The sequence below is a fragment of the Heterocephalus glaber genome, unplaced genomic scaffold, assembly GCF_053883595.1.
Source record: "Heterocephalus glaber isolate CG9 unplaced genomic scaffold, H.glaber_assembly_v1.0 deba00001687, whole genome shotgun sequence".
Taxonomy (NCBI): Eukaryota; Metazoa; Chordata; class Mammalia; order Rodentia; family Bathyergidae; genus Heterocephalus; species Heterocephalus glaber.
In genome coordinates, this window is record NW_028258412.1 from 5,043,931 (window position 1) to 5,058,610 (window position 14,680).

Sequence of the window (14,680 nt, forward strand, 5' to 3'; positions counted from 1 at the left end):
CATGACATGCCCACATGCCTAAGCTCCACAGCTAAAACCCTAACAGTTCTGAAAAACATGAGTCACCTACAACTCATCTGGCAGAAAATACAGATATGAATTGACACAAGTTTCCTTATCTCTCTCCCTCTCACTGTGAAAATCTGCTGCTGAAAGATCAATGTATAAGGTTATAGGACTGAAATGGGTTTTTACACATAATACACAGTAGAAGTGTCCTATCACCTTTCTAAAATGAGAAAAACATTGAATTTCACAACTTATCTAGCCCTAAGATTTCATAGACGGTAGGTATGCATCTCTAGTGGAGGGAGGATGGGAATTTAACACTGGTCCATGATATACCCACCAAAGTACCTGCCCTTTCTTGGGCCCTGTGGCAGTTGCCACTACGAACTCTACACCCTGATCCTACTCTGCCCATTCTCTGGTGACCTAAGGAGCCCTGAGAATTTGTATTCAGCTCTCACAGACTAAAACAGGGTGGCAGCCTGAGAACCAGCCTGGTAACAACAGTCAAGGTAAGGTTCCACATCAAAGGCACACACTAACTTCTAACACACACACACACAGGCATTCAGAACTAAAGCATCAAGCGTAAGCACAAAGCCCAAGTTCCATCAGGTTTTTAATTGCATACCAATGATTGTAGAAAAGCAATTATTCCCATAATTTAAAAAGAAGCTATAAAAAAACAGACTTAAAGAAATAAGATGACAGCAGAGTAAAAGAAGAGCCATTTCTTTCACGTTCACATCACAGTGTTCATGACACAGCAGCACACACAGCTGGACGCTTTGTGGTCTTGGTGTCCTCAGCTTCTGCTTTGAGAGGCCGCTTTCGACTAGTGGAAGGCTGGAAAAAGGGAGAAATGTTGAAAAGAAAATCATCAGCTTCTATCAAAGTTCTCTAAAATACTGCCTGTAAATTGGGGGCACCACACCCCTCTGGACTTGGACAAGTTTATCTACTTGACATTTCTCCGCCTTGTGGCTTCTAACCACTTAATGATACACAGTTTAACTTTGAGTTTTTGCACAACAGTGTGATGCAAAAGCACCACACAGAGAGTAGAAAATGAACTTTGAATTTGGATCTTTTCCTGAGTGAGCAATATGTAGTATGATACTCTTGAGACTGAGAGGGGAAACCTACATACTACAGTGTACCATATTGCTAAGCTAGGATGTTCAGTAGGTTAGGGTATTAAATGTATTTTTGACTTAAAATATTTTCAGCTTAAGATGGGTTTACCAGAATATAACCCCATGGTAAGTTACAGAGCTCCTGTGTATTGAAAATATACACTGCCAACAGCATCCTTTTGTTCATCTTCTCCTAAATTATCACATTTAAATATGCTAAAGGGACTGCAGTTGTAGCTCAGTGGCAAAGTATGTGCTTAGCATGTACAAAGACCTGGGTTCACTCCCCAGCACCAAAAAGAGACTATAACATCTCTATTTAAAAGAAAAAGAAAAAGGAAAAAAAAATACAAAAATCAAAAGAGAAAAAAAAAAAGAAAAACCCTCTATTTTAAGCCCTCCCCCTAAATCTTGTCCTTTATGGAAAAATAATCTTTTGAGCCTCAGTTCTTTCCCCACTTATAGAATCAGGAGTGAACAGTAGGAAAAAAAGAAGAGGTTTCATTCACCAAATGAAAACAGGACCAGGGCCAGAGATGTAGCTCAGTTGTACAGCACTTGCCCAGCAATGCATAAGGCCTATGGTTCCAACCCCCCACTGTAACAACAACAACAACCACAACAACAAAAGAAACAGAGCAGGATAAGAATGAACAGATATTAATTTATACATAAAAAGAACTTACAAAAATAACATTATAATCAAGAAATCAACCCCTTGCCCAAATCTTAAATTTTCCAACTTTTTTTTTTTTCAGACAGGATCTCGCTTTATAGTACAGGCTGGCTTTGAACTCACTGTGTAGCCCAGATTGGCCTTGAACTGGTGGCAATCCTCTTACCTCAGCCTCCTGAGAGCTGAGATTACAGGCACGTGCCACCATGCAGGGCTACATTTTCCAACAAATTTAAATTTGAATCCTTAACAGAATACTGGATCTTGCCTTGCCGGAAACCTTTTGACAATCCCTAACTGTGCTCTAATGGATTAAACGTTCCCCTGACTTATTAAGTCTTATGAAGATGCTGGAACTGATAAGGAGAAACAAAGTATCAAGTACATTATAAACCCACCACACATACACACACATACACACACACACACACACACACTCACTCAGGACTGAACCCAAGGCCTATTCACTGAGCTACATCCCCAGCCCTTTTTAAATTTTTTTTTGGTACTGGGGATCAAACTCAGGACCTTGTGCTTTCAAGGCAGGCGGCGGCAGAACCACTGAGCTAAATCCCCAGCCCCTTTTTAAATTTTTTATTTTGAGACATAGTCTCACTAAGTTGCTAAATTGCCCAGGCTGGGCTCAGATTTGATCCTCTGCCTCATCCTCCCAGAGTGCTGGGATTACAGGTGTGTATTACTTTCTAAGCTTCTAATCTACATTTAGTGATCATGAATAGGAATACCTGGGGTGAGACCTGGGGTAGAGCCAACAGCTTATTTTCCTCAGCCAGTAGATTCTGAAACTTTCTCTTCATGTCCTCATCCTGTGAAGAAATTAAAAACCTTAGTAAGCTATACACGAAGGAAAGGAAGGCCCTAACATGATAGGACTGTATGTTTTCACAGTGGTCTCATGAGCAATCTGTGCTCAGTCAACACTGGCTGAAACAAGCCCATGTGCCCAAGAACTCTTAGTGGGTCAGAGAACCACAAACCCTAGCAGCTAAGACTTCTAGAACCAGCATCCCAGATCCTGAGATGACAATCAGGAGGCCAGAAAGTGAGGCTGACACCAGACAGCTTCCTAAATCCTTCTAGACTCCTCCCTTCCCCTGCCACCAATGAGGCCAGTGACCCAGGCCATCCTAAGTGACTCAACACCCTCATAAAATTACCCAGCACATGTTGTACAAGTTGTCGAAAGCAGCTGAAGCCCACAATATCCCAAGCTCAGATCTAACAATAAACAGGGCAGAGTACTATAGGTGTTTCATGCTGGGGACTGGAAGGAGGCAAAGCGTATGCTTGTCCAGATGTGTCTGAACATAGCTCCCATCTGCCTGGATCCTCAATACTGCACGGTTCAAGGATTTGCATCTTGTACTGTTCTCCCCATCTCTGAAAATGCAAAACACCTATAGCTAGGAAAGTGGGCTTTGGGGTAGCCAGAAGCCTAGCTCAGTCTCTCAGAAGTGGCAAATACAGAACAGACCCAGAGCAGTTCCAAAGCCCCATGTATTTTCCAACCCAACACACCCTCCTCCCTATTCCTCCCCCTAAGCCAAATGTACCATGGTGGTCAGGGAGAGGACACAGGAACAGAGGCCTCCAACATTCAGAAAATTCATGGACACAGAAAAATGACAGTACTGGAAGACTAACAATGAGTTCCTCTCTCCACTACCTAGCGGCAGAATCACCAGCTGCTTCCATCACACTGTCTCATTAAGACACTCCACATAGATCCCCATTCCCGATTTCGGCAACACCAAACACAGCTGGATTCCCCACTATGCTCTTTTCAAGGCCTTATGATCTCATTTCTCATGCAGTGTCATTTTCCAAAGTGGTCCCCCTTTTTCCACCATACTCATTCATGCCACAACCCCCATCCACCTCACCACCTTCATTCACTCAATGAACAAATTTATCCTGAGCACCCCAAGATGCCAGGAACTGTATCAGGCACAGGGGCAACTACAACAAAGGGATTCTGTAAATGTTCAAAAATACTGACTCACTCATCCCCCACATCATAGCCAGGCCACTCAGCCTTCAGACCTCTTCACACTGTGAAAATGTAGGTACCCAAGCCCTGTGGGCAGTGGCTGCACTTCTTTCTGGTTTACAACTATACACTCTGCACCTCCCCCTCTCACCACATGTGTCACACTACTCTGTAATAGCTGTGGTTAGTGTTGGCCCCAACCCAGGCTGCTGTCATCTGCCCATGGCAAGGACTTATCTTAGACGTCTTTACATACATGGTACCTATTTTATTTTATTTTTTTTGGTATCAGGGATTGAACTCAGGTCCTTGCACTTGCAAGGCAGGCAGCGGAACCACTGAGCTAAATCCCAGGCCCACATACATGGTACCTAACAGTGCTTGACACACAAGCTCATTGAGTTCTGAGCAAAGAGTAGTGGTGTACACTTGTAACATCAGCACCCTGGGAGGCTGAGGCAAGAGGTTTACAAGTTCAAGGCCAGCCTGGGCAACTTAGCAAAAGGGGTGGTGGGGGGATCCTAGGGATATAGCAGCTCAGTGCAAGGGCTTTAGGTTCAATACTCAGTATCAAAAAAAAAAGGTTATGTTCTGAAGGAATGAATGCATAAACAAATGAAATCACTAAGGAACACTGTTATGGTGTGGATAAGTGCCCCCCGCCCCCCAAAGGCATATGTGTTAAAGGCTTGGTGCCCATGGTACCATTGCAAAGTGAAGTCTTTGAGGGGCTGGGGATTTAGCTCAGTGGTTCTGCTGCCTGCCCCCACAAGTGCAAGGACCCGAGTTCGATCCCCAGTACCAAAAAAAAAAAAAAAAAGTGAAGTCTTTGAGAGATGGAGCCTAATGAGAGGAAGTTAGGCATTGGGGACCTACCCTCAAAGGAAACCATGGAACTCAGGTCTCTTACTAGTCCTCTTTGCACCAGCCATGAGGTGAACAGGTCACCTCAGCCACAAATCTCTCCTATAATGTGCTAGCTTACCATAAGCCCAAAGCAACATGGATCCATCAACCTCCAAAACTATGAGCCAAAATAAGCCTTTTCTCACCATGTAATCCCAGCACTCAACAGGCTGAGGCAGGAGGAGCCCAGTGAGTTCAAGACCACCATGGGCTACATAGTAAGTTCAAGACTACTCCAAGGCCAGGGATTTAGCTCAGTGGTGCTGTGCCTACCTTGCAAGCGCAAGGTCCTGAGTTCAATCCTTGGTACCAAAAAAAAAAAACAAAACTACTCTGAACTACATACTGAGACTATGTCTCTAAAAAGCAAATAAACCTTTTCTCTTTTTAAATTGATTAATCTCTGGTATGTGTTACAGTAATGGAAAGCAGGGTAACACAAACGCCCTTCTCTCGGCAGCCCTTTTGTGCTGCCAGAGTAACCCAGAATCTATGTAAGTCTGTCTATAAGTTATCAATTAACAATAATAAAGAAGCTTTGGGCTGGGAATTTAGCTCAGTGGTTCTGCCACCTGCCTCACAAATGCAAGGTCCCAAGTTCAATCCTTGGTACCTTCCTTTGAGATGTCCACAATCTATTTAAAAGTATTAAACTGGTATGGTGGGAGACGTCTGTAATCCCAGTACTCAGGAGGCAGAGGCAGGAGGACTGCCACAAGTACAAGGCCAGCCTGAACTACATAGCAAGATCCTGTCTTGAAAACAAACCCCAGAAAATAATTGATTAAAATAAATACTAAATAAAATTAAAATTAAAATATCCCTTAAAGACCAAGGAAGAAGAAATCTCTATTTTAATAAACATTAGGGAGAAAGAAGATATTAGAAATGCTCCCCAAACTACGGTTAATGACACAACAGAAACAAGAATTCACATTCCCAATTGCAGCCCAGTGCCAGACCCACAAAACCATCAGGGCTCTTAACAAAACTAACTTTTGAAAATAAAATCTAGCCATTATTATGTTTTTATTTTTTTTTATTTATTTTTTTAACATCTGTTTTTAGATAGCTCATCTGCATCCTTATCCTTCACTTCACCTTTGGGTGCAAAAAATGTGGACAAAAGAGCATTCACATGAGACCCCTGTATTCACCTTTGGATTGGTTGTGACTAACAGACTCTGCTGGCTCATAAATTTCAGGGAGACACAAACACTATTCCCAAACCTCACTGGCCAGCTCCATTTTTTCCAAGCTTAATGCAGCCCCTCTACCTTTACATTGGACCCCAAAGAGTTTCCCTATTAGGACACATGAAAAGAGCCAAAAGGCATGTTTTTCTCTTTCCATGAAAATCAAATCCCCACATGCAAAGGCACCCTTTGTTTCCAGGCTCCTTTTTTCTAAGGTCCTGCTCTTTCAAATCCATGTGGTCTATTAAATGCTAAATCATCTGACAGATTTCTTCTGGGGGGACTCCTGTTTCCAGGGCAACATCCAAAACATACATCTGCCCCCTCCCACCTCCCTTTTATTCTTTCTTTCTTTTAAGGATTTGTTGTTCTCAACCTGAGCTGGCCCGAGCAAAACTGTTACGTATGCAGGATTCGAAGAGGGAATAGGAACAGTCTTTCCAGAGGCCCAGGCTGGAGTGCCCAAGGAATTCCTGGACCAGTAATCCCCCGAGTAACAGCTTCTAGCTCAAGCTATCTGATTAAGACCCAATCATCACTAAAAACAAAAAGACCAAAAGAAAGTTAACGGAAAGAGCCATGGTTGTGCTGAATTGAAAGTACTGAACAGAGTATCAGACATCCATCAGAAAACTTCCCTGATGTTGTGGCTAATTCCAAAGCCAAAGATTAACCCAGAGAAGCCACAAAGGACATGCAACTCTGGAAGCTGTGAGGTCAGCTTATATCAAAAGGCATCCACAACTCACAGCAGAAATACGAAAGTAATGCAGACTGGTAAGGCACTGGTGACAGCCTTCACTAATGGCATGATTACTCACCAGGAACACGAAGTGGGACCCCTTCTACCAAGTCAAGTGGGCTTCAGGAACTGTGGGATTCCCTCTTGAGAGGCTGCCCTGCTCCAGCTGCCCCTTCATCCCTTGATTCCCTGATTTAGGCCAGGAGATGATTGGACTGCAGCCCAGCCCACTCCACCTACTGCAGGGAAGGAGGGGAGGGCACATAGCTGGAGGTGGAGTCAGAACATTCTCCCAAAGGACACTCAAACTGTGGACTCAGTATAGCCACAAAAAACAAGCCACAGCACTGCACCTGCCTTGCAAGGTTCTAAGTTCCATCCGCAGTACCAAAAAAAAGAACAAGCCACAAAATGAACGTGTCCATCCCAGAGCCATAGATAACAGGGAAAGGGATGAATGCCCCAAACACCCACCACACCCCACATACCCTACACTTGATCTAAAACAATTACACAAACAGATTCAGCAACACAAAGATTTGTGTTTCTGTGTTCTTCCCCACCTCGCTCAGGCAGTTCAGTTGGGGGCTCCCCACCCATTTTATACGAGGGGCACTGCCCCACACCCACCTGAAGCCATGGGTGACCTAAGGCTTCTTCAGTTGTAAACCGTGCCTTGGGATCCACAACCAACAACTTCTTGACAAGGTCCAGAGCTAAAGCAAAAAAGAATTGGGCAAACTGTAGTGAAATGGATAAATACATAAAAGCAGTGATATGAAAGTATGCTAGAATGACAGGCCACCATCCAGAAAGAGAAGATCACCATGGAGTCAGCAGACAGAGTGGGCAGCGCCTCACAATCCTCCTCACTCTGTATTCAGAGGACTCTGAGCAGCAGGAATGACAACGATGCCTCCATCTCTCCTTGCTGAGTCATCACAACCTCTCAGCTCCCTAATTTCAGACTAATTAAAATTGAACTTCCATCCAGTTCTCAGATACTCAGAATCCCCAGCCAACTCTCCTGAGGCCCACAGATAGACAGTGAGTTCCTTAGCTGGAGAGGGGCTCCCTGGAACTGTAGGCTTGTCAGAAAGAAAACCTGACAAATGCAGCAAGCAACAACTGCAGGCTAGCTTATATATTGCAAAATTAGTATACTCACATTATTACTTACATACTGACATTTAGCTGGGCATGGTGATGCATGCCTGTAATCCCAGCACTCAGGAAGCTGAGGCAGGAAGATCACTGCCAGCTCAAGGACAGCCTGGGCTATATAGTGAGTTAAGGACAGCCTGAACTGCCTAGTGAGATCCTGTCTCAAAAAACCCAAAAAAGATATGCCTTAAAAATACTGACATTTTACAGTTGCTTATGATACATTACTGGACATTTTATTTTAATCTACTTTTTCTTCAGGGAGTTATAAGGTTACACTTTTAAATTATAAAATACAAAGTGGGCCAGGGATTTAGCTCAGTGGTGCCGCCACCTGCCTTGTTTGCAAGCACAAGGTCCCAAGTTCAATCCCTGGTACCAAAAAAAACAACAACAACAACAACAAAAAAAAACAAAGTAACTAATGATGTGCCCTTCCACATAGTACTTACTTGTAAAGTTACTTATTATTTTTCACCCTTAAATAGGTAGGTACCAACCACTTGTGTACATTATACTTAATCCTCACAAAAACACTTACAGGTTGGGGTTAGGACTTAGGTTAGATAACTTGCCTAAGGACACACAAGTAGGAAATACCAGTCCCAGGACTTGAGTTTAGATTCTGGAACCCACACTCATAATTTCCTGTGCTTCTCAAATGATGCAAAACCAACAATAGAAACTAAGAACAGAGTCAACAGGAGAAAACACCATACATAGATTTGGAAAAGAAACTCCCACCAACAGCACACTCACATTTTAGAAAGCCACAAATTCTTAACCCTTTCGTATCCATACCCTTCTCTGAGACATCTGCCCAGACTTCAGGAATGAAGGTGTACTTTCCACTGGTGATCTGATCCTTCAGTGAGACTTGAGTCTTATGCTCAGAGAAAGGTGGATACCCACTAAGGCTTAATATTGGTAGAGAGAAAGGAAAAGAAATCAAGTGGTATTCTCAGCAGCATTCGATGTGTAGATTTCTTTTTCAGCATAATGAAAAAATCAGGTTTTCTTTAAATCAATGATCAAAAAGTGACCTAATTTAAACACAAGCTCTCAAACTGGACACATTTATGATTTCATCTAATCACCTCCAACCAGCCAGTGAAGTGATGAAAACTTTTCTTACCAGATAAAAAGAATAACTCCTAAACTCCAGCAGTCCACAGCTCGGTTATACCCCGTAGTCCCAATAGAAAGAAGAACCTCAGGAGCCAAGTAAGTGGGGGTACCACATAAAGTTCTCATGAGAGAGGTCTCCCCCAAAATCTTGGACTGCCCAAAATCAGTAATCTAAAATTAAGGACAAAAGAAATAATTTTTAACAATGTCATGAAAGATCAGTTTGGCAGTTCCCAAAGACATGTAAATCCAGCCATGTAAAAACAGAAGAGTTTTTACTGCGCAGTTCACCCAGTTCATCTGAAACCTACAGAATCATATCTTCGGGGGTTTTCTTAGGTTTCTTTTTTTTTCTTTTTGGTTTTTGAGACAGGGTCTTCCTATGTAGCCCAAGCTGTCCTTGAATTCGTGGTGATCCTCCTGCCTCACCCTCCTGAGTGCTGGGATTACAGGCATGCACCACCACGCCCAGCTACAAATTCATAGTTTTGAAAACTAAGGTATTTAATTTTGCTTACAAGCCAGTTGTGGTGGTGAATACCCACCTGTGATCTCAGCACTCAGAAGGCTGAGGCAGGAGGATCAACATGAGTTTGAGCCTAGCCTGGGCTACACAGAGTTCAAGGCCAGTCTGAACTACATAGCAAGTCTCTGGCTCAAAGAAAAACAAAAAATAAATAGAATTCGTGAAGCTGGGTATGGTGGCACACATCTATAATCTAGGTAATGGGGGGCCTGAGGCAGAAAGATCTCAAATTTAAGGCCAGCCTGGGATACATAGTGAATTCAGGGCCAGCCTGAACTAGAAAGGGAGACCCTGCCTCAAAAAAAAAAAAAAAAAACTAAATTAAAATAAATAAATTGCTGACCATACGAACCTCAGGACACAGGTTTTCCAACTTACCTCTGCTCTTTGTAACCTTACAAAAAGTTATAACCCTTGCCACAAACACTCTAAGACTCAAAGTAGTTATCCCTGGCTCTTTTTTTTTTTTTTTTGGCAGTACGGGGGATGGAACTCAGGACCTTGTACTTGCAAGGCAGGCACAGCACCACTAAGCTAAATCCCCAGCCCTGCCTGGCTCTTCTTAGACCTCACATTTCCAAACTTCATACTCCAAGGAATATCTGGGGAGCTTAGAAAAAAATATATATCTAGGTATCACCCTCAGATTATGAGGTATAGTCTGGGGGTTTTTTAGCTTGTTTGTCTTTTTTAAAATCCTAACAGGAAATTCTGGAGGGAAACTAGGCTTAAGAAAGAAGACAAGGCAGGATATGTGACTCACTTATCCATTTAGGCCTCTCCTCTCTCCATAAACATGGCTTGTGCACAGAGAAGCTCAATATTCATTAGACTCCAAATCACTGCAATACCACCCGATTTCTCCAATAACTGCTAAAAGTAAAAAGGTCAGAGTCTCGGCCTTTTTATGCTCTCATTTTTTAACCTGATGAATTAAAAGGCAGTTTCTGAACAGAAATCTACTGGAAGGGCCACATGCAGAACATAAATCTCTTACCTTTATAAGACAGTCCTCTTCCTGAGATGACAGTAGAACATTCTCTGGCTTTAAATCCCGATGTATAATCCCATTTTCATGAAGGTACTACACAGAAAGGGAGGCATGGCCCTTGGATCTATGCAGAGGCTATGCAAGTACAGACAGCTCACATACATTCTAGGCTGAGTGGAACTGTATGCTGTGTCACACCCAACCATAATCCTCAAAATCATAGAAAACTAGGTAAATGGGTTAGTTTATAAACTTTGCCTGAATATTTTTTTTTTTGGTACTGGGGATTGAACTCAGGTCCTTGCGCTTTTGAGGCAGGCAGCAGAACCACTGAGCTAAATCCCTGGCCTGCCTGAAAATCTTTAAAACAGCAGAAAAATGAAAAAGCAGCTTGGAATGATAACTCTTGTATTTCACAATTCATAAAATAAATATTCCTTCAAATTGGTAGAAATACAAGGTATCCATTTTAATAAAATTTAAAAATATTTTTGAGATAGGGTCTCGCTTTGTAGTGCAGACTGGCCTTGAATGCACTATGTGCTTCAGGCTGGCCTGGAACTCATGGAGATTTTCCTGCCTTAGCCCTCTATGTGCTAGGATTACAGAAATGTGCCACTACACCCAACTTTAATAAAAATTTAATTGAGCTGAGTATGATGGTGCATGTCTCTAATCCCATCTACTTGGGAGGCTGACGCAAAAGACCACAAGTCCAAGACTAGCCTGGGAAACTTAGCAAGACCCTGTCTCAAAAGTAAAATACACATTCATGCATTCTAGGCAAGCACTCTACCACTGAGCTCAGTGTTCTCTGGTTCAATCCCCAGTACCACAGGGGGAAAAAATTAAATGAGTGATAGAAAATTATTTTGAAAACATACCAAAATAAACATAAAAATTCCACCAACATAATATATTTGGTTATTCCAGCCCTAAAAACATTTTTAATGGAAAACTATAAAATATATATTTGGCTGGGTGTGGTGACACATGTCTGTAATCCCAGCACTCGGGAGGCTAAGGCAGGAGGATCACTGTAAGTTCCAGGCCAGCCTGGGCTATATAGTGAGTTTAAGGCCAGCCTGAACTACATGGTGAGACCTTGTCTCAAAAAAACCAACCAAACAACCAAATAAATAAATAAATAAATAATTTTATATATTTGTAAATTATCTGTGCAAATACCCAGAATTAACCTATTCTTAGATGCAAAGACTGACTTTAGTCTTCGAAAACTCTTATGGTCTGAAATAGCATACAAAAATGAACACACTGCCAGGCATGGTGGTGCACACATGTAATCTCAGCACTCGAAAGGGTGAGGCAGGAGGATCACAGCAAGTTGGAAGGTCAGCCTGTGCTACATGGTGAGTTCAAGGCCTGAACTACGTAGCAAGTCTCAAAAAACCAAAGGGGAAAAAAAAAAAAGAAAAGAACACACACAAAACATCAACATACTGTATCATATTGCATTAGGAATAAAAATAGTACCATATCCAACAATCTGCACCCAGTTCAACTTAATATTGTTGTTCAGTACATATAAGGGAGGGAGGGAATACCAAAAAGAGGGTCAAGCACTAGATAGGTGACAACTGCCATTAAAAAAATGGCTTTTGGCCTGAAGGAACAGCTTAGTGGTAGAACACTTGCCAAGCATGCACAAGGTTCAGTCCCTGGGTTCAAAACCCAGCACTGCAAAACAAGAGTTTCAACCTTCTCTGATATTCTAAAAACTTCCTCTAGGAAATTGATTTGGGGAAAATCTCAAGGGAGACAAACTCAGGTGGACAAACTGCAGAAAAATCTCCCTTAATCCAAGAACTCCTCCCAGTTGATGTACTTCCTGCATGGAGTTGTTTTTGGTTGGTTTGTATTTGTACTGCATGGGATGGAACCCAGGGCTTCATGTATCCTGGGCAAGCATTCTACCCCTGAGATAGAGCCCCAGCTGCCATGAAGTGGGTTTTCAGGAAAAGAAACTGGCAGGGAGCCACCACACCCAAATTTGGTTTGGGAAATGGTGATATACACAAAGAAAACTGGCCCCAACTGTTCTTCCATCGACACCCTCACTAGAGAAGGCTGTGCATGTGCCTGCCCACCTTCTATAGAAGAGCAAACCATCTGTCCCAACCACCCCAACTCATGAGCCTCACTCTCAAACCCGCCCAACTCCCACTCTGAGATCTAAGGGGGATTTCTACAAGGATCAAGCCAATGCAAAAATCAATGCTCCTTCAGAAAGACCTCCAAACTAAAGAGAGGAGAATGGGATTATGTTCATTTCTTTAAGCTTCCCACTGCCTTTTTTCTTTTAGAAGTGCTGGGGATGGAACCCAGGGGCTGGTCTGTGCTAGGCAAGCACTCTGCCACTAAGCTGCATCTCAGCTCTTAGTTAGTTCCCTTTCTTACTGTGTCTTAATTTCACAGCGAGAGCTTTGTCAAAGTCAAAGAGGTCAGATGTTTTTGCCAAGAACAGAACAACACACACGCTCTCCTGAAATTTAATCCCCAGTTCCTCCGTTTGGTAGTAATACACACAACAGAAAGCAGACTGTCTAAAGTATTGAGGGCTTCTCTTACCTGGACAGCCAAAAGCATCTGGTAAAAATAGAGCTTGCAGGTAGCTTCTTTCAGATGTTTATGCCCCACCACCCTGTCAAACAGCTCTCCCCCTTCCATCCTGAAACACACAGGCAAAGCAAGGAAACTCACTTGGAGACAAGATAATAGCACAAGCAAAACTCATTAAGACAAGCAAACATTTTTAATTCACTTATGACTTCCAGTTTTTAAACTAATAAACTTCATCCACAATCAGATATTTCAATTGGAAAGAAGAGAACAGAAGGAATGTGCAGCAGGCACTCCTGATACTTGTAGAGCTTTTAAAAACTGAACTCAAACCAGGCAGGGTGGTACATGCTCCAGCACTCTGGAAAGCTGAGGCAGGCAGGAGGCTTGCAAGTTCTAGTCCAGCATGGACAACTCAGCGACTTACCAAGACCTTGTTTAAAAAAATAAAATAAAATAAAAGGGCTGAGGATGTAGTTTAGTGCAAAGGCTCTGGGTTCAAACCTAGTACCCTACCCAAATAAATAAATGGATTCAACAGACTAAAGGTAGGGCCCAGGAGTTCATTCTTTCTTTTTTTTGTTTTGTTTCTGTTTTAATGATACTGGGGATGGAACCCAAGGACACTCATCCATTGAACTACATTCCCAGAACTTTTTATTTTGAGACAAGGTCTCACTAAGTTACTAAGGCAGACTCAAACTTGCAATCCTCCTGCCTCAGCCTCCCTTAGGTGCCAGGATTACAGGCATTTACCTTCATACCTGGCTAGGAGTCTGCATTCTTATCATGAACTCCACATGATTTGGGAGGTAATATAGAAGAGCAAGCAGGCACTTACAATTAGGCAATGGGGTCTGAATCCTAACACCACCACTTCCCAGCTATAGGACTTTGGGTGTGATATTTAACCTCTCTGAGCTTAAAATAAATGGGGATAGTATCATTGTTATGGTTGGGATCTATATGTCCTCCAAGAGCCTCATGTGCTAGAGGGGGGGGAACTTTTGGAAGGTGAATGAACCATGGGGCACTACAGCTGACCTGCTGTTAGGAGGGGCCTGGTTAGAGGTGGGTCTGACCTGGAAGGATATCTCTCCCTCCCCAGTTCCTCTTTTTCCTCTCTCTTTCCTGAGTACCATGATGTAAGCAGCTTTCCTCTGCGGCAGACCCTTCCACCATGCTGTTTCTGTGTTTGAGCCTGCTAAACATGAACTGAACCTTCTAAAACATGAGCCAAGTGAACCTCTCCTCCTTTAAGTTGTAGATGTCAGGTATTCTGTTTTACCAAAGAGAAAGTGACCAAGACAACCACCTACCATGATGGCCAGTGTGAAAATTAAAAGCTAATTGACATGGGTACACCACCTGGCCCAGTGTAGTTGCTCAACAAGGCCATTCAATCCCTCTGTGATTCAATTTCCTTTTCTTTAAGTAAAGCTAAAAATAGTAACACATTTAAATCCTGTAAGCAACCTGTAAGATTATTATGAAGGATAAACGTGTCAATACACATAAAGTGCTTACACCAGTACTTGATTCACAGTATCAGTTACTGTTATTGTATTCCTATCACTATTATTAAACTGTGGTAACTGGATCCAGTCAAGTAACG

The 14,680-nt window shown here is 42.6% G+C and overlaps 1 protein-coding gene across 6 annotated transcripts in view; it reads right to left on the reverse strand.

Moving 5' to 3' along the window:
- Positions 1 to 610: 610 nt before the first annotated feature.
- Chek2 (checkpoint kinase 2) overlaps positions 611 to 14,680 on the reverse strand; it is a 37,604-nt gene continuing 23,534 nt past the window's right edge. For 5 of the 6 annotated variants that reach the window (XM_021257150.2, XM_013071930.3, XM_021257151.2 and 2 more), the window contains 7 exons: positions 13,075 to 13,174; positions 10,492 to 10,578; positions 8,976 to 9,139; positions 8,642 to 8,757; positions 7,307 to 7,392; positions 2,568 to 2,648; positions 611 to 855 (listed from right to left, as the gene is read on the reverse strand). In XM_021257150.2, the coding sequence (XP_021112809.1) occupies positions 766 to 855; positions 2,568 to 2,648; positions 7,307 to 7,392; positions 8,642 to 8,757; positions 8,976 to 9,139; positions 10,492 to 10,578; positions 13,075 to 13,174 (724 nt within the window). In that variant the 3' untranslated portion in view covers positions 611 to 765. The remainder of the gene's footprint in view (positions 856 to 2,567; positions 2,649 to 7,306; positions 7,393 to 8,641; positions 8,758 to 8,975; positions 9,140 to 10,491; positions 10,579 to 13,074; positions 13,175 to 14,680) is intronic. The other variant, XR_015446306.1, reaches the window with a different exon arrangement.